This window comes from Chenopodium quinoa, unplaced genomic scaffold (assembly GCF_001683475.1).
Source record: "Chenopodium quinoa cultivar QQ74 unplaced genomic scaffold, ASM168347v1, whole genome shotgun sequence".
NCBI lineage: Eukaryota > Viridiplantae > Streptophyta > Magnoliopsida > Caryophyllales > Amaranthaceae > Chenopodium > Chenopodium quinoa.
In genome coordinates this window covers 1,457,499-1,480,018 of record NW_018745080.1, presented here as the reverse complement: position 1 = coordinate 1,480,018, position 22,520 = coordinate 1,457,499, and the positions used below count along the sequence as shown (strand labels likewise).

Below are 22,520 nucleotides of genomic sequence, written 5' to 3'. Positions count from 1 at the left end.
GAATAAACAGATCCTAACTTATTATGACCGTATAAACTAGTAAAATTACAAATACTTATATTAATACCATTAATTAAATCTTTAAGAGTAAGTTGAAAAATAAATAAGAGGTAGATGACGGCTTTTATACAATTTTGATATAAGGATTTTATATTTGGGCTTAAATGATAGATTCCGGTTTCGTGTACCCTATAGAGAATCTGTACTAACAGGGTACCCTACAGGTTTCGGGTCCAAAATTTTATTACCGGAACCTATTGCAACAGGTTCCCAATTTTATTACTTGGAACCGAAACCTGATCTACAGGTTCCAGTTCTGAAACCTGCGATTCCGAGCAGGTTTCGATTCCAGATCAGCGTACCCTGAATTTTTGCTCACCTCTAGTAATAAGTCATATAGCAATTGTGTATTTGTGTGTAGTGGAAACAACTCAGTAGAAAACAACGCAACCGCAACCGCTACAAGTATGTTTTTCCTAATTTTGCGTCTTGTTTGTTTCTCTGTCCTTTTATCACAATTATCCTTTTCGGCTTTTCCTAATAGGACTATAAGAGTATCCATTATTATTTATTATCACTATAAAAATAGAAGCAATATCTTAGCAAAAGAAAGTACTATTAAAAATTTTAATTAACGGGGGACTGCAGTGGCGGAGCCAGGATTTTCAACTTGGGGGGACAAAATGCTTAACTTACGAAAAGCTTAACAAAAAATAAAAACAAAAAAAAACTCACACACAAATTGGTTAATACTTAATATTAAAATTTCAAAATACAAATATATACTTAGTCATACAATTCAAAATGATGAAAAAAATTACATAAACATTACATTAAAATTACAAGTTCATTCTTCGAGTCTTCATACTTTGAAATCGATCAATAATCTTTTCGTCGGAAACTCGTAAGAAGACATCCTTCTCAATAAAAGTGACCAAACAATCATTCATAAGTTGATCACCCATGCTATTTCGCAACTTGTTTTTGACACATGTCATTGCAGAAAACACTCTTTCAACACTTGCCGTGGCAACGGGAAGAATCAACATCAACTTGATAAGCAAATGAATTGCCGTTGCCATAATGTTTATTCTTTTTCCCGGATCATGAGGAAGAAGTTCAACATCGTACACCGAATCTTCCTCTAATGGTACATTACTATTACTTGAACCACCCATTTCCATACTATTTTCTTGACTTTGAGGGGAGCTAAATGAAGGTGAGTTATTGGACTCATTTTCATTGGACTCATTTTCATTGAGTTTCGTTCTTTTAAACAAGAATTGTCGAAGATCGGGTTGTTTAGTTGCCTTTGATTTGTTTGAATTTGGTGAATCGTTTGACATTTCCTAATTAAATCGAAAATTATATATCAATTTCCACAAGACCACAATCCACATCATTACATAATAACAAAACCTAAGAGGCTAAGATTTTAAATTTCTAATTCAACTACACATTTCAATAATTTACAATAATTAATAATTTAAATTCACATTTCACAAAAACAACCAAAAACTCTAACAGGGGAAACAATCAAACAAATATAAATCAATAATCATTTATCAATTCAAATTATTCAATAATCAATACCCACAAGGCCACAAATGACAAATTCACAATAAAAATATAAACAATTAAACAATTAAACATTTAAACAAGTAATAAAAATATGAAATTCAGAATTTCAGATTTACTGTAAATTTAAACAATTAAACATTTAAACAACAAAACAAGTAATCAATTATTCAATTAATCATACATTCATACCTCCATTGAAATCCAGATTTACAGCAAATGTGTTATGCTTATGCATATGACGAAGTCACGAAGACACGAAGTCACGAAGGACGAAGGCTCAAGGGCGGCTGTTGAACCTCGTCACTGCTGCGAACTGCCGGCGAACGGTGGACGGCGTCACGGCGAGCCGGCTAGGCGACAGGCGAGGGCGAATCGAAGAGAGAGAAATTGAAAATTGAAAAACTTAGGGTTTGGCTGGCAAATGTCGCAACAGAGCACTGTAATTGCATTTTTTTTTTTTTTAATTTTTTTTTTTTGAAAATGGGGGGACAAGTGTCCCCACATGTCCCCTTCTAGCTCCGCCCATGGGGGACTGAATCTTTTTGCGTTCAAGGCTATGATAAGATTAACTTTTTTGCTGAATTTTTTTCTGACGTTATGCATGAAGCATGATTCTTGAAAATTCTCTGATTAAATCCTTTTGAATTGTTGAAGATTTGTTTGAATATTTGTGTATTATTAAATCATCTCAGTTAAGTGTTTAATATTGTTGTGAAACTTATGATTTTATTATATTTAGTTAAAGTTTTACTTTGCTGGTTAAGGTGTTATAATTGATTTAGAAAATTCAAATTTCGTGGGAAGGTTTGGAAGTGTTTTAATTTTATGGTGTAGTTTTGTTTTCGTGGTTGACACGCCGCAAGAATTATATGTTTTGAAAGGCGATAATTACTGGTACGTATCGATATGACAATTAACAAAATTTATGGTTATGCATTGGATTAAACTTTATTGCCATGTATTTCAAATACCATGGTTTCTTTGCTTATATTCGTTTCAACTTATTAGCAGGTGACGTATCACTGTCTTGAACGTTATTATTGTTAAGTTCTATATAAAGTCGTTCACCTCTAATATGGAGTAATTATTATCGTCAATCTAACGGGTAGTTAATGTAAACAATTACTTCGATAAAAAAATGATACTTTGATAGGAAACTCTGATAGGAAACTTTTGATCAATTTACGTGGTCAAAATAAAACATACTTGTATTATATTATTTTAGGTCAGAAACAATTATTATTGATAGGGCTTGTCTCTGCTCTTGAGATATTACGTTTTGACCCTTATTTATGCTTCATACATAAATTAATATATAATCAATTAATACTTGTTAGAATCGTCTCTATATTCTATATCTATTGATAAATAAAAATATTATTAGTCAAAGTCGTGAATTGACAAGTGTGTCAATTAAATAGGATACTTAAATAAAAATAGAGGGGTACTAGCAAGTGGCAAATAATAACATTTGGAGCTTAAAAATAATATTATAGCGGGCTTTGAGCCCACTGGGCTAATATCTATTTATGGCTAATTTATACTCTTTTTGGGCTCATTTAATTAAGGCAATGAGCAACCAAACAAATATCAACACTAGCTAGTAGAAAACTGAGATTTTTTAGTTGTGTATACTTGTGTGTGATTGTCGAAGACTAATTGAAGTGATGGTATGTCATAGAATTTCTGTCATCTTTTAATTGATGGAATGATATTTTGTGTTGCAAACTTTTCATTGGATAAAAATTATTTTCACACTTGAAATTTTGAATTCAACACTCCACTTTGTAACATGTGCAATATACAAAACAATGCTCTTATAAAAGAGTGTCGAAATTAATTTTTAATTAAGAGAGGGAAATTAATTTTCGCTTTATTGGAAGATCGGTAACCAACCCTTCCATAGTACTATCCCAATTGAATTAAAATCAATTTGGGCTTTTGAATGATTAAACATTTAAACCCAATTTCCCCTAGTGTAAATTGTAAAACAATTCTGATTCAAAGCTGCTATGAATAATAATGCGATGTGGATAATCAATTAGCTTTTATTTTTATGATGGGGAGATAATCAACTAGCCTAATTGATTAAAACTAGCTTATTTAGTTAAAATCCAATCTTCGTTAATTGCAAATAAGAATTATACTTAGATACAAACTCTTATGTCTTCATTATTAAATTAGGAAATTATCTATTTATCAAAAGCCTATATATATACACCTTATAGTGCTCATATGTTTCGTTGTTTCAATACACAGCTACTCTTTCAAAGATCAGCTACTTCAATTCTCTTGCTCATCTCTTGACTACGATAATTTTGTTTTAGAGGTAAGGGGTACTACTCAAGACGTGGGATCAAAAGGTAATTCTAGTGTAGTCTTATGACTTTTGACTACCACAATTTTTTAAAATGGACAGTTGAGATTATTTGTTTTATTTATTTCTTTTTAATTAGTAATTTTGATTAAAAATAAATATTGAATTATTTTAAATACATTTTTATCTTTCAGAAATTATTTTTTTAACATTTTCGAAATTCTAGAAATAAAAAATATATATATTAGAATTACTAATTAAAGCTAAATAAAAAAACAAACAATTTCAGCAATCCATTTTAAAAAAAATTGTGGTCATAAGACTACATTAGAATTTTCATGAGATCAAACCCTATCTATACTATCTGCGCTTTCTTTACACCAAAAAAACTGCAATAATTTTATTTTCGGTAGTGATGGAAGAAAATTGGAATATACTATAAAAAGGAAATAGAAAAAGAAATAGCAATAATAAAAAGATTAAAAACGACTTGTACTTTCTTTAATTTACCCTTATTTGACTTGCTTTGCAAAAGTATAATTAAATATTAAATATGTATTTATATCACAAAAGAAACTTGATTACCGTCGTCTTACGGCGATATACTTATTATGATAAGATTATAAGATTATATCTTTGCCCATAAAGTAGAAAATATCTTTATTATGGTTTTAGAAAACTGGCCCACAAAAACGTGGTGCACTGGTGTATAATGAAATGCCATTATGTTTTTTTTGTGATAATTTGCCAAGGATATAAACAATAAAAGCTGTGGCTCTTAGGCTAAAAATAATTTTACATCCAAACACGACAAATTAATTGAAGGTCTTGTGTTTCTTAGGTACGCCTATACTATTTCACTAATTTGTACTCTCGTCTCTAATGTTCTTGTTTTGACATTCAAAACAAGAATATTTAGAGACAATAAGAGTACTTTGTATAATATTTTGTGTATGTTTGAACTACTTTGCTTAGATTTCAAATGAGTGGTGCATGATTTTTTACTTGTTAACATCTATTCATATTGTTTTTTGATAAATGATGAAAAAAATTTCATGTAAATACAAAGTATATACAGTATTATTATTCGTGACGCATCTTGGTTAATATTGCTGTCAAAGATGTTGGAAATTTGGCATACTCATCTTGGTTTGTAGTGAGATACTGAGATGTGATAACTTTTCATTTTTAGGAAAAGTTTTCCTCAATTTTCTTGTCAAGGTTGAGTCACTTGAGTGTCTTCATTTGGGTTTGCAAAGGCCTAAAATAATTGTTGAAAGTTGAAAATAGTTTTCTAAATGATGGAAGAAGTTTTCCATTTTGAGAAAATTAATGAATGTTACATTTTTCTCTATTTTTCCTCAATCCTGCCAACCTTCCCTTTATTTTAATTTTTTTTTTCCGTTATTGTCTAACTTTTCTGGTGAGTTATTGTGTGTCCAAATGTTATTGTGTGAGTTGAACATACCCTTATTGGCGTAAAGATGAGCTTATTATTAAATGTTGTAACAAAAATAGCAGATTTAAAGGCTTAGGAAGAGATAAAGTTGGAGAAAACATGGAAATGGAAACTCCAACAATGAGTCCAAAGATGAAGAAATATTTGTTGATAGTAAATTGCATAATGTTAGCAATAGGAATAAGCGGCGGTCCACTAATCATGAGGTTGTATTACCTACATGGTGGTAAGAGTATTTGGCTTTCATCTTGGTTAGAAACTGGAGGATGGCCTATGATGATTGTTCCTCTCCTCGTTGCTTATTTTCGACGCCAAGTGGCTCATCCTACGCAAGCCAAGCTCCTCTTCATCAAGCCTAGTACCTTTTGTTTTGCTGCTGTTGTTGGTAAGTTTTCCAAAAATTAAAAGAAATGGGACGAGTAAATTGAGGAACCCTTTAATAAGTAGGAAAATTAGACAAGTAAACTGAGAAGAAGTTAGAAATAATAATTAAATTCGATTCTGTATTAATTAATTTTTGTTTAATCCTTTATTCCAGAGAAAGATACGCTAGACAAAACTTGTTTTCTTTGTTCATATGCGCACTCTACTACTCTAGATGACATGATTTAATTTATCATTCAAAGGCATAGTTAACTTGATTTGCCATAATTATTTTGAATGTGCATAATCTTTTTAACCAGCTTTACATCCACGTAACAGGACTAATAGCAGGGTCAGCAGACTACTTGTATGCATATGGAGTAAAACACATACCAGTCTCAACATCATCTTTAATCTTAGCAACCCAACTAGCCTTCACAGCAGTATTTGCCTTCTTATTAGTCAGGCAGAAATTCACAGCATGTTCAATAAACGCGGTTGCTCTTCTAACCTTCGCAGCCATAGTCTTAGCCCTTCATGCTAGCGCTGATAAACCAACGGGTGAATCAAGTGCTCAGTATTACTTAGGGTTCTTCTTTACCCTAGCTTCATCTGCCTTATTCGCTCTTATGCTTCCTATGATTGAGCTCACTTATAAAAGAGCTAAACAAACTGTTACCTATTCTTTGGTGATGGAGATTCAGCTTGTGTTGTCATTCTTTGCTACCGCTATGTGCACTATTGGGATGCTTGCTAGCGGCGATTACAAGGTAATGTATCATCTTTTTTTTTATTTTTTATTATTATATATTATCTGACCACTTAACGAACTTTTATACTTTTGTGTATTGTATAGTTGGTTTAAAAGTTGTCCTTTATATTATGCAGGGTTATGTAAGCGAAATGCACGAGTACAAACTTGGGGTTGCCATGTACTTTGTTGTGCTAGTATGTAGTGCAATTATATGGCAATTCTTCTACCTAGGGGCGGCCGGGGTCATATACTATGGCTCCTCTTTGTTGTCCGGAGTAATCATAGCGGTTGCACTTCCGATCACGGAGATAGCCGCTGTGTTTTTCTACCACGAAAAGTTTCAGGTAGAAAAGGGGCTATCTCTTGCTCTTTCACTTTGGGGATTTATTTCTTACTTTTATGGTGAGGCTAAGGATGTCAAGAAACAAAAAAAGAGAGAAAGAAACAATTTAGAATCTAGAAATGCAGATATAGAATCATAAAATAGGATGTTAATCATGTTATAGAATATTGTTTTAATTAAAGTACCTAGTGTGTGAATTCTACTTGTTAGAATTAGATAACCTGGATTTCAGTTGGCTCACATCAAGGAATAAGCAAGGTTTTTCCTTAGATGAGAGTTGCATATCAGCATATGATTTCAATTTTGTAATCCTTTTGATTGTGTAATATCCTCTCAAATCATGATTTTTTAAAAGTTGATTAGAGTTTATAATTTAATTTATGATCAGATCATATGAGGATTTTTTATCTGGTTTAATAATGTATATGGATTGAAAATTCCATTTTAGAAAAAAAAAGGAAGTAGAAAAAAAACAACCATAAACATCCTAGCTAATGAATAGAAATGTAATTAGGAGAATAAATACAAAAATAACACCTCTGCAACTAGGGCCTTGTTTTGTTCAACTTGTTTTTACTTATTTCAGAAAAGATAGGTTCAGATCAGATTAGAAAAAAAAATAAGTTTAGATTAGCTCGTATCAGAAAAAATAAGTTTAGATCAGATTATCGTTTTATGTGCAGTTTTTTTATCGCTAATTATCTTTAATTTCGTAATGAAAAAATTTATGAAAATTACACATTATTAGGAATCTAACAAGATCCCACTTGATATATTTTTTCCTTATACATTATTTTACACTTAAGGTCAAAGTTTGGTCAAATCTGACAATCAGGTCAGACCAGATCAAATATGTTCAGATAAGTTTAAATAAGGTGAACTAACAAGCCCTAAATATTCAAGTGGTATCCAAAATATATGATATTAATTAAAATAAATAATTTTTAATTTATTGCGCATTCTGTAGTGTTAGTGTTAACTATGAATTCTTTTGACAAGGAAATAATTGAAAATTAAAAACGAACTTATCATACTTTTAAGGGCTTGTTTAATTCACCTTATTTTTACTTATCTGATCTGGTCTGATATGGTTTGATCTGATTGTCTGATTTGACCAAATTTTGACCTTAAATATACGATAATCTATAAGGTAAAAATACATCAAGTGCGGTCTTGTTAGATTCGTAATATTGTGTATTTTATTAGTATATAATTTTCATAATTTTTTTCATTACGAAATTAAAGATATTTAGCGATAAAAAAACTGTACATAAAACAATGGTCTGATCTGAATTTATTTTTTCTGATCTGATTTGAACTTATTTTTTCTGAAATAAGTAAAAATAAGTTCAACTAAACAAGGCCTAATTTTTTTTTTAGAGGACGTACTTACCATGCTTTCTATAAATTAAACCAGCTTTAAAATTTAAGAAAATAAATTATAACCATAAATATACAAATAAATAAACCACAATAATGAACATTTCTTTTTAGGTACTCTTTATTATATTTATGTGCAAGGATGGCTACCAAAACTCTAAAAAAGCTGTTTTCTTGCAAGAAAACAATTTATATTATTTATTTTCTCCAACATTCAACAAACTTTGATGCCATATTTCAATTTTACATAATTACAATTTTAAATGACCAAAATAATTGGAATTGAATTTTGCGTACAAATTGATAAACATAACATGATCAAATGAAATTCAACCAAATAATCACAACTCAAGCATACAAACAACAGAAATTATCAACAAAAAAAATTAAAGTAAAAGATGGGATCATTATTCACTCATTCAGGAAGTTTCCTCTTGCTTATTTAGTAGCTGCAATAACAATATTGTTGGCGGGAGCTAAAAACAGTATGTACCACCATAGTAGTAACATCCTTCGGCCGCGCATCCACTAGCAGCACCACCGCCACCGGAACCGATGGAGGTGGTTTATTCAGTTGCAGCAGCTGGAGGCACTTGTGTAGGCTTCTTCAATTTCTTAGCTACACAACATAGGCAAATGGATAATAACGCAAGGAAGAAGAAACCGCCTAAAGATGCACCCACTATTATTGCTGTGTTGTTATGAGTATGTTGCCCTGGGGGTGAGGTGGGAGGGGGTTTTACGATGTCACTAGGTGGTGGTGAAGAATAGATTGCGGGCGTTGGTGGAACTCCACCGCCGCCGCTAGGCCCTCCGCCTTGTGGTTGAGGTGGGGATACTAGAGGAACAACCACACCATGTGGTGGTGGTGGTGGTGTTGATGGTGGTAATGATGTTGGCGGGGGAATTCCATGATTTTGTGGTGGTGAGGCTGAGGGCAAGGGTGGTGATGGTTGTTGGGGTGATAGTGAGGGTGGTGATGTGCCATGATCAGGTGGTGATGGTTGTGGGGGTGATAATGATGGTGGTGATGCACCATGCGGAGATGGTTGTGGGGGTGATCGTGATGGTGGTGGGCCAAGTGGAGATGGTTGTGGGGGTGACAATGAGGGTGGAGATGGGGGCCATAATGAGGGCGGTGATGGGCTGTGTGGATATGGGGGAAATGGCGAAGGTGGTGGTGATACTGGTGGTACTCCAGTTATAGGTGGCCATGATGGTGGAGATGATTTGTGATGTCCCGAATGTGGGGGACTACATGAAGGAGGAGGTGAAGTGTGTATGTAATGATTCGGTGGTGGTGGTGAGACATAGGTGTAATAGGATGGTGGTGGTGGCGTAGATGGGGTAGAGGAAAACTCATTTAAATAGCGCATATTTTAGAAAACAAATAAATTAAACGATGATAGACTTGAAAAGGTTTGTGAGTTGTGACATGAATTTGTGTATGACTACATAGAGTAAGTGAAGTTATGTTTGATGCCTTGTAAGAGAGAGCGCTTAAGGATCGGAACGCGATCCATTAGACATAAATACACATATGATTTTGGCTTTTTCGTTATTTATATATATTTTCTCTGTTTCACAATATTGTAATAATTGGACTTTTTTTTGGAAACAATTGAACTTTTGCACTATTCACCTAGCCGTCGTAAACCCGCCGAAAACCCCACCCAGCCGCCGAAAACCACTGACAACTCTATCCCAACCTCCCTAACCAGCTCCGAAAAATCCCACCCAATCTCCCTAACCACCCCAAATATCCCCACCCTAACCCCGAAAACCCCCCTTAAACACCCTAAAAACACATCCTTGGTTTCGGCTGGCCATTTTCGGAGGTTAAGTAGGGCGGCCAACCGGTTTTTGGTGGTGGCTAGGGTAGGGGCTAGGGTTTCATGGTGGGGGTTGGTGGCTGTTTTTTTTTTTTATAAATTTTGTTTTCTGTATATATTTTTGCCTTTTTTATTAAAAAAATGAAATAAACCTATTACATATTGACACATGGCATATAACCTACAAAAATCGGTCACTAATAAGTCAGGGTCTATTAAAAGAAGATGACATGCAAAGGTGGGATTATTATTATCAGACCACGCAAAGGTGAGATTGTTTATTTTCATTTTTCCTTTAAAATATTATTACTCCTGTATTAGACAAGTAACTAACTATATAAGATTCCTTATCAACAACCTATTGCAATAGAAAAGTTATTAAAATATAATTACAAATAGTTAATTTGGAGCTGTCCCATTTAGAAATAATTTTTCTACAACCATGTTGTACTATGTTGTTGCTAGTGGTTGTGGATACGTCCATGTTAGAAGTCTTGTAATCATTATTGATTGTTTGTTGAAAGTAATAATTCGTGTGATATTGGTCTTAGGACTCTTAGATTACAGGGCATGGTTAATTTCCATATTAGTTATGGAGCTTAATTTTAGTGATGTATGTATAGTACTATAGTAGTACTAAAATTGGACCTTGAAGTAGTATGTGATTATTTGAGGAATTGAGGATGACTAGTAATGAGAGTATGATACGTACATTAGATTATTTTGTTGCAATCTTACAAATGTTTTTCGGATAATTCTATAGAAATGACTACCATTATACTAATTCTTCCCTACTTTTTTTTCTCTCTCTCTAAAAATTGAGAGCATCTCTCACTAGAAAGTGAGTTCTTCCTAGTTTACTAGGGTTCGTTAGGATTCTTTAAAATCTTCAAGGCTTGTCTATCTGCATGCTTTAGATTTCCTTCATATCTCTGCAACAATTTAGATGAGTAGGGTTCATGCATAGCTCCTTCTAGGTGGGAAGGGATATCAATCGTTTTTCTTTGTCTATGGATTACCTCCTTACTTTTTAGCCACTCAAGAAAACCAATTTCTTGGTTTGGTGAAACTCCTCATCTCCAGTAAAAGGGATAAACCTTTTAACAGCTTTTGCGCCACCTTGTTGGGTTTCTCACCCAATACAATTCAAGCAGTTACTTCTCTCCCTCTACTGGTGCAGTGGGCTTATAAGTAGAGTCGGCTATTTATGTTTGAGCACTAATTTCGCCAATCCTTGCTCCCCATGCTTGATTTGGTTCCAATTCTCAAAAAATTGAGTTCGGCTATTAATGTGGTAGAAGTTTCAGGTTTCAAACTCAACTTCTCACATTCCTTTCTTCTGTCTTTTTTCTCTTCTTTCCTTATTCAAGTTTCAGTCCTTTTCTCCTCTTATTTTAGTCTGTCACACTCTTAAATCATCCTTTTCTCCTTAAACTCTCCTCTTTCCTTATTCTTTCTATCGAAATTATGAACAACAATAATAACTCAGACAATGCTCATAACGAGCAGTAAAACCTGGATCTGAGAGGGGGCCCTCTTATACCCCCTCCACCAGATTTTGATTTGGAAAATAGTAGTATAAACTTCAATGCTTGTGTTATAGGAATCTTTATTGGTCACCACCCTCCATCCGAACCATTCGTGCAACATATTATTAACTCGAGATGGATAATGAGGGGGGAAATAAGGGTTCACAGATCTGGCCCTTATTTTCTATTTGAATACAGTGATACTCAGGATCAAGAGAATCTAATTCTTGTAAACACTGCTATCTTTGACGGCAGGATTATCAACTTTAGAAGGTACCAAAGAAACTTAGCGCCCCACCAGATGAGCTTTACTCTCACAAAAATAAGGGTAAGCATCTAGGGGCTCCCATTGGCCTACCTTACTTTAGGTTGGGCTAGACAGATCCTTCGCCATGTGGGGTATATTGAGGAACTCGACCATGAAGGAAGCAACTTGCCGCTACAAGCAGAGTTGAGAGCTCGTATGCTTGTAGATCTCTCTATACCTCTAATTTCAGGGTGTTTTATACCATTGGAAGGCAATCGAGTAATTTGGGTATACTTGAGATATGAAGAGGTTTATAGATTCTGTAAATCATGTGGGTGTGTAGGGCATGCAACGTCTCAATGCTCTCTCCACGCCATTGTTGCCAGGAGAAAGGGTAAGACGTTGTAGGGAATATTTCAACACTCAACTTTGACCCCACTGTGATCATGCACTTAAACATGGTGGCGTCCAAGGGAAAGAAGCTAGAGCAAAAGAGTCGCCAACAAGTTTTAGGAACTTGTAAACCATCCACAGGTGTGAAAGTTACACCCCATTCACGATCACAGAGATCGCTAACTCCATAGTGGTCCGGAACCATGATTGGATATTCGGGGATGATGGTATGAATCCAACCTAAAAGAGATTGAACCCGCCCTAAATAGGCCTCTACTTTTTTCTTATCATATTCATGTGCGCTTTCCAATTAACATACAATCAATGAATTGTCCCTAAACATATTTAATCTATGTAGGTTGATTATTAATGCACAAATAAATCTATTATTGGCGATCACTTGAATTAAAATCATACTAAACCTAAAGCAAATTATTAATTATCTTATTAGGAGTGATTTCAAGTACAAATTCCCTTTAAACCTGCAAGAAAGGCGTGATCAAACAATAACAATCAAGAATAATCAAGCAATGTAATAATTAATGACACAACAATCATCATAATAAAGCAATATCTCCAAAATAATATTAGCAAGATCCTAGACATGATACTAAATGAATTAATAACAAATCTTAGCATGTCACGAAATAATAAAGATTAAAACTTTATCCTAAACATGATATTAGAAATATTAATTAAGCATCCTAACATGATACTAGAAATCATAACGACATCCTAACATGATACTAGGAATTTAAATAATATTCTAAGCATAATTTCTATATCAAAGGAATAAGGTGTTTGGGGTAAAATTACCCATGTCACGTGGCCCAATAGCAAGCTGACACGTGTCATCCCCATAGAGGCCTAATGGGATGTTGACACGTGGCAGAGTAACCCTAATAGGGGAACAAATCTTCTTCTACTATAAATAGAGGAAATTCTTCATTTATTACACATTTATGCACAGTCATAAGTACAAAACACAAATACCGAGCAATATTAATTGCAGAATCTCCCGAAATCCGAGAGACTATTTACTTTCTGCATCCTTACTCACTCAGACATATTCTAACTTGATTGTCGGAGGCGGAACTCCAACCAACCGGAGTCTCCGTGCTTTTGCAGGTACAGGCGATCGGCTACCAGTTCTGGTGTTGTAACTCTCCCATAGGACACATCAAAAAAACCCCGAAATATAAGGATAGTAGATCTACTCACTTTGATGTCTCGTACCTCTTTCTATTAAAACAACACACACGTTAGTAACTTCAATAAAGATGAAATCAAATAAATAAATCAAATAATAATTGAAATAAGGATTTGGGATCAAACCCTCAGAAATATCAACCTTTCACGTCGAGGGCGAAGGCAATTTCGAGCTTGGCTTGATGTATTAGGGTCTCGCAAAGGACGTATGGTGTGTGTTTGTAAAAAAGGGTTTAGAAAGAGATTTAAAAAATCAAGAGGGAGAAAGAAAGAATAAGCTTTAGGTCAGAGAGAGAGAGAGATGATGATTGTTGGTGAATGAAAACGGATGAAATTGGCCCTATTTATATAGAAAAACGACCGACAGATCAGAAAACGAGTTAGAATTCCATCTGAAATAAAACAGGATTCATAGCGACGCTACAAATTTATCGTGATGCAATGACTTCATTTCGTCGCGATAAATCCATCGCTGCGCGACGGATCTGACGCGATGCAATAATTTCTGTACGATAAGATTTCGTACGGAATCCAACATCCAATCAAATTGAGCTAGTTGAATATCCGTACTTATCCTTATTAAATCAGATTTAAATCTTTTAAAAACACTTATTTATCCGATGTAGAATTTTTAATCATTATCTTTTCAAAATAGGATAAATTGGAACCTTCTAGAAGATAATAATCAATCCTAATGCCTTTAGAACTTAAAGCAACTTTCTAGAAAATTCTAGAAGCTTAAGATAAATCCTAATGGTTTTAAAAATACAATTAATATTAATGGACCCTCCATATGATCATTGGGTCCGCATATAAAGCTCATTTGGGCCCAGTTTAGTATTTTGGCCATAACTTCCTCTTTCTAACTCGGAATTGGGCTTATAATATATCGTTGGAAAGTTATTTTCAAGCCCCATCCAACTACACAATTATTGGACCCAAATTATGGACCAAAATCAACTGGATTGGTTGTTTTTCATAAACAGGACATGAAATGAATGATTTAAACATTTTTCGAAAAAGGGAAATTCACGAGACTCTTCAACATTTCACCTTGCTCGATAACCAATGACGTGAAAGGTACTCATTATTGTATTTGGTTTTTGGGGAGACACAATCAGGTGTCTACAGGCGCCGTCTTGATGAAGTAGAGGCGGACGGAGTAAGGGTATTGTACGGTCCGGCGAAATACCCCTTTTACTCTAACTTTATCCATGGATTGTTGGACTGGTATAGATTCAGGAATACTGGGGTTGATTTGAGGCATCATGAAGCGCTGGAAGACCCGCCTTTCTATAGGCGAGTGCTAAGGGAAGACCTGGTGTTTGATGAAGGGAATCCTGATGAGCAGCCCCTATCTTCTCCGGAGAGTGATAATAGCGAAAGGTTCCATACGGGAGAAGAGGAGCTTTCGAATGATGATTCAGAGCTAGTAGACATGGATGGAGAACCAATGATGTCGGATCTTGCGCTCTCACCTGGAAGAAGGTTGGGGTTAGGTGGGAATCCATATTTGGAGTTTATCCAAGGAGGGCATATGAGCCCTAATCTTGGTGACTCCTCAAATGTTTTTAGGGAGCAGCATGTTAACACTGGTCGCGAAGCAACATCAAGAAGGAGTACGGGCTTTGGCCCAACTAGACCCATAGCGGAGAGGGTCGTCACCTTACCATTGCCCAACAGTTTACCTCCCCCATCGCGACATTTCTTCACGGGCTCAACATATGAAGTAGGTGAATCTTCTTCAGCACAGCAAACTAATTAGCAAAGGGGAGGCCTAGGAACTATATTTCATACGTTGGGAATTTCAGAGTAGGCCACTGCTCCAGCCGAGTTCGAGAGAAACAATGCGAACCTGCTAGGAACGGGGTTTAGGCAGATCAAAATAGTTGCTACTCTGCCTCTTGTGACGCCGCAACATGAGTTAGAAAATTCATCTATTATGGCTACTATGAGAATGGATGAGGAACAGATGGCTGATGAGGAATATGCGTGCATTATAGGCAAGCACTATTCTAACCTTGGGGATTCGTAATGCTAGGAGATTGGAGATTCATGGAATCCATCAATCCGCAAGGGCAACTACTCCACCGTTTTTGAGGCTCTCTTCGGTGGACTTGGCGAGGCTGCCAAACCTTCCTCTAACGGAGTTCGATCCACCTAATACTCCGGTATCGCATTTAAGTTCTTTCAATTTCATTGGATTATTTAATTATGATGATAGCGCAAACACAAGAAAGAGGATAAGGGAAGCGATTGGGCATATGCCGCTTTCATGTGATGGGGATTTGGTTCACTATAGTGAGACGGACTATGAGTGGGTTGAACGCAAAAGGCTCAAGAGATGACATAGGTGGTCCGAGCAAGGTGGTTTTAGAATTTGGCTCAAGGATAGAAATGGGGCTAGCAAGTTTGCTTCAAAAGCAATATCGGATCCAGACATGACTCGAGAGTTCAGGGTCGATATTGATGAGGACATTCGGCAAAGGGTTAGAAACAAGAGGCCTCAAGAAATTTCGTCTTCTTCGTCTGGTTCATATAAGAGGCAAAATAGTGAGGAGGTAACGTCGGCATTCAGAGAAATCAGGGATGACATGGATATTGACCTGCAATTGTCTATTCTTGAGTCGGTGAGGATTTCTTCGAGGGGTGAGGCGGCTGCACCAGATCAGCCCCCAAAGGCAATATGAATATTGTGGCGTAGAACTGTAGGGGTCTAAACTAAGATGAATTTTGTTAATGCGGCAACTATCTTAGGTGTTTTAGGCCCTACTTCCACTTTTAGGTGGGATTCTGATGGAAGTAGTGGGGGTCTGCTAGTCCTAGGTTGGTCTAATGACGTAGTAGAATGTTTTTACTCTTCAAAAAACTTTATCCTTTGTAAGATCTATGAATCTAGTGGAAAATTTAAGTATTTTTTTATTTTATGGCGAGCCTCAAGTAGAAAATAGGAAGTTAGTATGGGAACAACTACAATGGTTCTTGAATGAGTTTAAGAATGTGTTAGCAATAGGAGATTTCAACCAAGTGGAAAGTGGTAGTGATTAGCTAGGGGGTTCGATTCAAATTAGAGGAATCGATGTTATCCTAGATTGGAGATTTAGTAGTAATGCTACGGAGGTTCGTTTCTCGGGGTCAAGGTTTACTTGGAGTAACAAAAGGGAAGGCACCGACCTTATTCTTGAAAGACTAGATTGAGCATACATTACGGAAGAATGGTTCCAACAATCTCCAGATGGGAGGTTAACTCATGAGCCTATCATTCGCTCCGACCATGCCGTAATCACTTATAACTCCCACCCTAGAGTGACTACTCCGAATAGACTGTATCAAATTGAAAATTGGTGTCTCAACTTTCCAGAAGTTAAGGAGATAGTGGAAAATTCTTGGAATGAGGACTTTCAAGGTTCTTATATGTTTCAACTCTCAAAGAAACTTAACAGGTTAAGGTCAAAGCTTCAAGTTTGGTGTCTGGATAATAAGAAGCTTTGGGGGATTAACGGGAGGAAACTGACAAAAGATCTACAAGGTACAACTACTAATATTAATTCCATTCAATAAGGGGAAAGCTATATCCAAAATATAAATCTTATTATCCCGGAGAGCCAGCTTTGCTACAACTTTTGGAAGCAAAGAATGAAGTCAAAGTGGGTTAGATTTGGGGATTGCCCTACTCCAACAATGTACAGGAAGGTGAAGCAACGACAACTACACAATGAGATTTTAACTCTACGGAATGATAATAATGCCTGGGTGGAAGGGCAAAAGGAGGTAGAGGAGGTGATCCTAACCTCTATTAAGGGGATCTATAACCCTACCATTCTGGATAATCATGGGGAGGGTATCGACCTCTTACTTCGACAACTGGTATCCCCCAACTCTCAATGGAGGACAGGATAGGGCCTGATCGACCCTTCACAGATATGGAAATAAAAAAGCAATGTTCAATATGCATGGTTCTAAATCCCCGGGGCCGGATGGGTTCACAGCTGACTTTTTCCAGACTTACTGGAAAGAGGTGGGAGGACTGGTGGTGGATAGTGTCCATCAATTTTTGAGAACCGGAAACATGCTCAAAGAATGGAACTAGTCGTTATTGGTGTTGATCCCAAAGGTTAAAGTACCAGAATTTGCTAACCAATTTTAGGCTGATTAGCTTGTGCAACACTGTCTATAAATGCATCTCCAAGTGCCTTGTCAATAGGTTAAAGACAGCTCTCCAGAGGCTTATTTCTGAAAATCAGCATGCTTTCATTCCAGGGAGGTATATGGAGGATAATATCCTGTTGAGCCACGAGCTCATGCATCTTATCAACTCGAGGAAAGGCTCGAATTTCACTGCGGTTAAGATTGATATATCTAAGGCATATGAAAGAGTGGACTGGCTCTTTTTATTGAAGGTTACAGGCCTATGGTTTCTCCAGTCACTGGATCAGGATGGTCTCACAATTTATCTCAACAGTTAGTTTTAAGGCTGTAGTCAACAGGAAAACCACAGAACACTTTTTCCCTAAGTGTGGGTTGAGACAAGGAGACCCTCTTTCCCCATATCTCTTTATCTTCTATATGGATATCCTCTCAAGAATGCGAGGATATTAACCAATTCAAGGGATTGAAAGTCTCACGGAGGTCTCCTTCCATTTCTTATCTGTTTTTTGCAGATGATGCAATGCTTTTCTTCAAAGCTAATGAGGAGTCGTGTCTGTGCATTACTAACATTCTTCACAAGTTTGGTAAAGCTTCAGGTCAACAATTGAACCTCCAGAAGTCATTTGTGAAATTTTCACCAGGATTTGACAACAACACAAGGTTAGCTTTGAAACGGATCCTTTCTATGTCAGAAACTGAGAATATGGGAAATCATCTGGGAGCTCCAATATTTATTCAGGGGAAGAAAAGTTCGGCATTCTAATACCTAGTTGATAAAGTCTCGGAGAAAATTGTTTCTTGGGCTTCGCTGCATCTCTCTCAAGCGGCAAAATTAATTCTTATCATCACAGTTTTGGTAAGCATCTCGGCACATGTCATGAAGTGCATTAAACTTCCTCAAAGTATTGCCAACAAAATTGATTCGCTTGTTACTCGGTTCTGGTGGTCTAACAATGGGAATAAAGGTATGCACTGGGTAAGTAGGGTTATTATTCAAACCCCTAAAAGTATGGGTGGTCTCGGGATTCGAGGGTCATCAATTCTCAATGATGCCCTCCTATTCAAGCAATCAACAAGGATGCACCTCAACCCACAGCTTCCGGTTTCAAGAGTGCATAAAGGGTTCCAACCTGGGGAACCCATCAATGGGGAGGACAAGCCTACAGAAAGTCACTCTGACTTTCAAGGAAGGATTTGCATGGAAAGTAGGTAATGGAAGGGATATTAAGGCTATTAGTATGCCTTGGGTTAAAGGGGAAGTCCCAATTATGAACTCAAATCAAATTGTGGGGTTGTCCTTGAGGTGAAGAGTGAAGGATTTTATTGATGAAGAAACGACCACTTGGAATGCGGGAAAGGTGAGGGATTGTTTTGACTGGAATAGTGCAAAGTCAATTCTGTCAATGGAGTTAACTCATTCAAAAGAGGATGACTTCCTCTACTGGAAATACCACCCATCAGGGAGATACATGGTTAAAACGGGGTACTATTACCTTTCAAAGGAATTGGGGTTAGAAAGATCCTTCTTCTCTACATGGGATCAAGAATTTATGAAGCTGGTTTGGAGAATGTATATTCAACCGAAATGGAAGCTTTTCTTATGGAGGCTTTTTCATGATGGCATTGCAGTTAAAGTCAATTTAGCTAGAAGAGGAGTACAAGTCAATGAGACTTGTGACTTTTGTGGGGTGGCAATGGAAGATAGCCAACACCTCTTTTGATTCTGTAATCTGGCAAAGGAAGTCTGGAAGAATGGTTCCCTGGCAATTTTCCCTGACTCTCCTGGGTCCGACTCTTTGAGAAAATGGATCCAGAATTATATCCTGCTCTATTATAGCGAGGATGGTAAGCTTGGTACCCGTAGCGTTCTGTTCATTGCAACGCTGTAGGGGTTGTGGAAGACAAGGGTTGCAAGATATTTCAAGGGTGCTAACGGGACTGCTAGTTTAGTAGCGGAATTCACAAATTTAGCCATACAAGATCATGAGTCTTTCACCCAACATAACAGTCATTCCAATGTCAACACGGACGTGATCAGGGAAGGTCCAATCATACCTCCAGGTTTCAATTATGTGCAACTAGGAAGAGAAAAGGTGGGTTATGACACCTTTTATTGTGGAAGTGGATGGCTCATAGGACAAGAATACTACCAAGGTAGGGATTGGCTGGGCAGTCACAAGGAATGAACAAGGCAACGACATGGAGGAGGGTGGAAAACACGGAGCAACCTCGTCGGTAATTCGATGTGAAGCTTGGGCATGCCTCGAAGCGATGAAATGGGCCCAAGCACAGGGAAAACAGGGGATCCTCCTCCTCTCAGACTCTATTTCCCTTCTTAGTAATCTACATGATAATTTTGGTAAGGATATCCCAATAACTTGGATGTTAAAGGAAATTAGGGAAGTGGGGGCTACGTTCCAGAGATGTGCAATCTTAAAAGTCCCAAGAGATCAGGTTCAAAGGGCAAACGACATAGCAAGAAGATGTCGGTTTACCCTTTCTAGTAATTGGTAGTTATTTTGTGTTTTTGCCTTTGCTATTGTCAAAAAAAAAAAAAAAAAAAAAAAAAAAAAGATATTGATTTATTCTATGGTTGGATTCACGTAGAGTGAGTTTGACTCACACTATTTTTCGATTTCTAAATTAAATTTAATACTTGTAATTAATACGTAGCTCAAACAATATGTGCATACTACGTATTATTTATTGTGCTCGTATATGCAGTGAGGGTGGTGATGCATGATGTGGAGAGGTTTTTTATTTTTATTTTTTATTTTATTTTTATATTTTTTTTTTACAGGTGGAGAGGGTTGTTAGAATTGCCTTAAATACATTAAAAAAGATTTGGCCTAATATAGCAAACTTTTATATTCTAACTAAGGCGAGTAACGCGTGGATCAAAACTAGTCATGTCCGGAGAGCTCTTTCGGTTTGGCCTTATGTATTTAGCCGACGAGCATTTTCGATTTGGCCTTATGTAACATATTTAGCTATTAGCATCATTAATGAGGAAAAATATGTAAACAAATATTTTTAGGGGTATATATGCCTACACACTATTCTTAAGATTTTTTTTAAAAAAAGTAATTAACATTAATGAGGGGAAATAAGTAAATAAATATTTTAGAGGGTAAAATTATCCAAACACTATTCATAAGAGTTATCCCAAACTTTTTAAAAGGTAGGGATGCATATTTAATGAGTATAATGCGAATATTGGTCCTTTCACATCCCTAACTAAAATTTTCATTTCCTCTATATTACCTAATACTCACAACTAATACAAAGTATAAAACTCATCAACTCCCTCAATTGTTACAAAGAATATAGTGCTTACTAACTTGTAAATCTATCTATACTTGGTATTTAAAAACACAAACCACAAATCTATACTAAGCCACATGTCACCATAACCACTCATATGCCACGTGTCACTTTTCTTAATATTTCCTTTTTATATTCCCTTTTAAGTCTTTATGCATTGTGAAACTTGCAATAAGTAAGAAAATGAACGAAGTGCTTCATTTCCAATATATAATAAATTAAAGTTAAATTAATTAGTATACATTACATAAACAATAAATTAGTCTTTTCATCTCCTAAACTTCAAACCAATACGTCATTTCATACCCCACAATAAATATGTATATATACCTAACTAAATTCCTAAACAACACCAACGCATATAACACAAATATGCAACACATTTCAAGAAAAATAACCTAAGTAACAACCCGTGCATTGAACGGGTCAAAAGGCTAGTTGTAATTACTATATATTACCAACAAAGAAGACAATAAGTAAGCAACCAAATAAAAAGCATATAGAAAAATAATTACTATTTCCTCTATTATTTTTTATTAAATGCATCACTTTTGAAATTGCTGACTCTTACGCAATTTTTAGAATAGAGTGAGATAGACCAGAGAGAAAAAAATAAAGAGGACCCATGTGATATAAGATAGATAAAGAGAATTAATTGATTAAAAAGGAAAGTGATACATCTAAATTTAAACTTACTTATATAGAAAGTGATGCATCTAATAAAAAACGGAGGAAGTATAAAAAAATTTGAGAATCGGGATAAAAAAACCACCAATGCACTATAGAGTAATACTTAAATGATAAATGGTGAAGGTTACTAGCTTTTAACTCACCATTGAAAATCCCTACCTTAAAATTCACTTCAAACTTAAAACCTAATTGAGTCTTTCTTTTTGTCTCATACACTCAACATCCCCTGATATAAGGACTAAGTGTGCATAAGTACATATAGTGTTAAGTATAATTACAATCAAACGGACAAGAAGGTTCCACATCGCTTAACAAAAAAGATGCGAATTGCTACAAAAGACCGAATTCAGGTGTTTAACCAAACTTCAAGACAAATGATTTGAACCACCAACTAGGTATATTTGCTTCGAGTTTGAGTGAACCACCAACTAGGTTCGACAAACACTACTTTCCACAAAACCACAAGCTATACCACCATATAGCTCCACTTTGATTAAGTCTTGAAACTTTTCCCGCACCTTCTCGAAATTAGCATCATCACCCAACAAACCTTCACTCGTTTTCACTTGTAATCACTCGCCAAACCTTAACTCATTTTCACCTAATTGAAACGGGTGCAAGGTAGACCTCTACTAGATTAGTGCCCGTGCGATGCGCGGTAGTAATAATCTTTTTCCCATAATTAATTGTGATATAATATAAAAATGAGGTAACTCATTTGGAGTAAACAAATGCAATGCAAATAGAACTAAAACAATAAGGCAAAAATTATTAAAACTGCAATTGAGAATAAAAAATTATTGTTGATTAGTTGTGTTGAAAATATTAAAAAGTAGTGTACATTATATTATATTAATGATGCATATTATTCCCAATAAAACTGTACAATCTAGTGACTATATGACTAAAGTCTTATTTATATAAAATCTAAATTTAAACTACTAGCACAA

The 22,520-nt window shown here is 35.7% G+C and overlaps 2 protein-coding genes and 1 long non-coding RNA gene across 3 annotated transcripts; 2 read left to right on the top strand and 1 right to left on the bottom strand.

Moving 5' to 3' along the window:
* Positions 1–773: 773 nt before the first annotated feature.
* On the top strand, positions 774–2,041 carry LOC110709701. The gene is made up of 2 exons (XR_002509013.1): positions 774–1,150; positions 1,787–2,041. It is a non-coding gene; the product is annotated as an uncharacterized LOC110709701 (long non-coding RNA).
* A 2,811-nt stretch (positions 2,042–4,852) lies between these two features.
* LOC110709724 (purine permease 3-like) lies at positions 4,853–7,194 on the top strand. The gene is made up of 3 exons (XM_021887952.1): positions 4,853–5,742; positions 6,060–6,490; positions 6,609–7,194. The coding sequence occupies exons 1-3, from the start codon at positions 5,457–5,459 to the stop codon at positions 6,954–6,956; spliced, it is 1,065 nt and encodes a 354-aa protein (XP_021743644.1). The 5' UTR covers positions 4,853–5,456; the 3' UTR covers positions 6,957–7,194.
* Positions 7,195–8,358: 1,164 nt separating this feature from the next.
* LOC110709604 (extensin-like) lies at positions 8,359–9,962 on the bottom strand. The gene has a single exon (XM_021887816.1). The coding sequence runs from the start codon at positions 9,571–9,573 to the stop codon at positions 8,764–8,766; it is 810 nt and encodes a 269-aa protein (XP_021743508.1). The 5' UTR covers positions 9,574–9,962; the 3' UTR covers positions 8,359–8,763.
* Between the last annotated feature and the right edge of the window lie 12,558 nt (positions 9,963–22,520).

Coding starts and splice junctions, on each gene's coding strand:
- LOC110709724 (XM_021887952.1), top strand. CDS start 5,457: ATGGAAATGGAAACTCCAACAATGAGTCCAAAGATGAAGAAATATTTG. Junction 5,743..6,059: donor TTGTTTTGCTGCTGTTGTTG/GTAAGTTTTCCA, acceptor TCCACGTAACAG/GACTAATAGCAGGGTCAGCA. Junction 6,491..6,608: donor TTGCTAGCGGCGATTACAAG/GTAATGTATCAT, acceptor TATATTATGCAG/GGTTATGTAAGCGAAATGCA.
- LOC110709604 (XM_021887816.1), bottom strand. CDS start 9,573: ATGCGCTATTTAAATGAGTTTTCCTCTACCCCATCTACGCCACCACCA.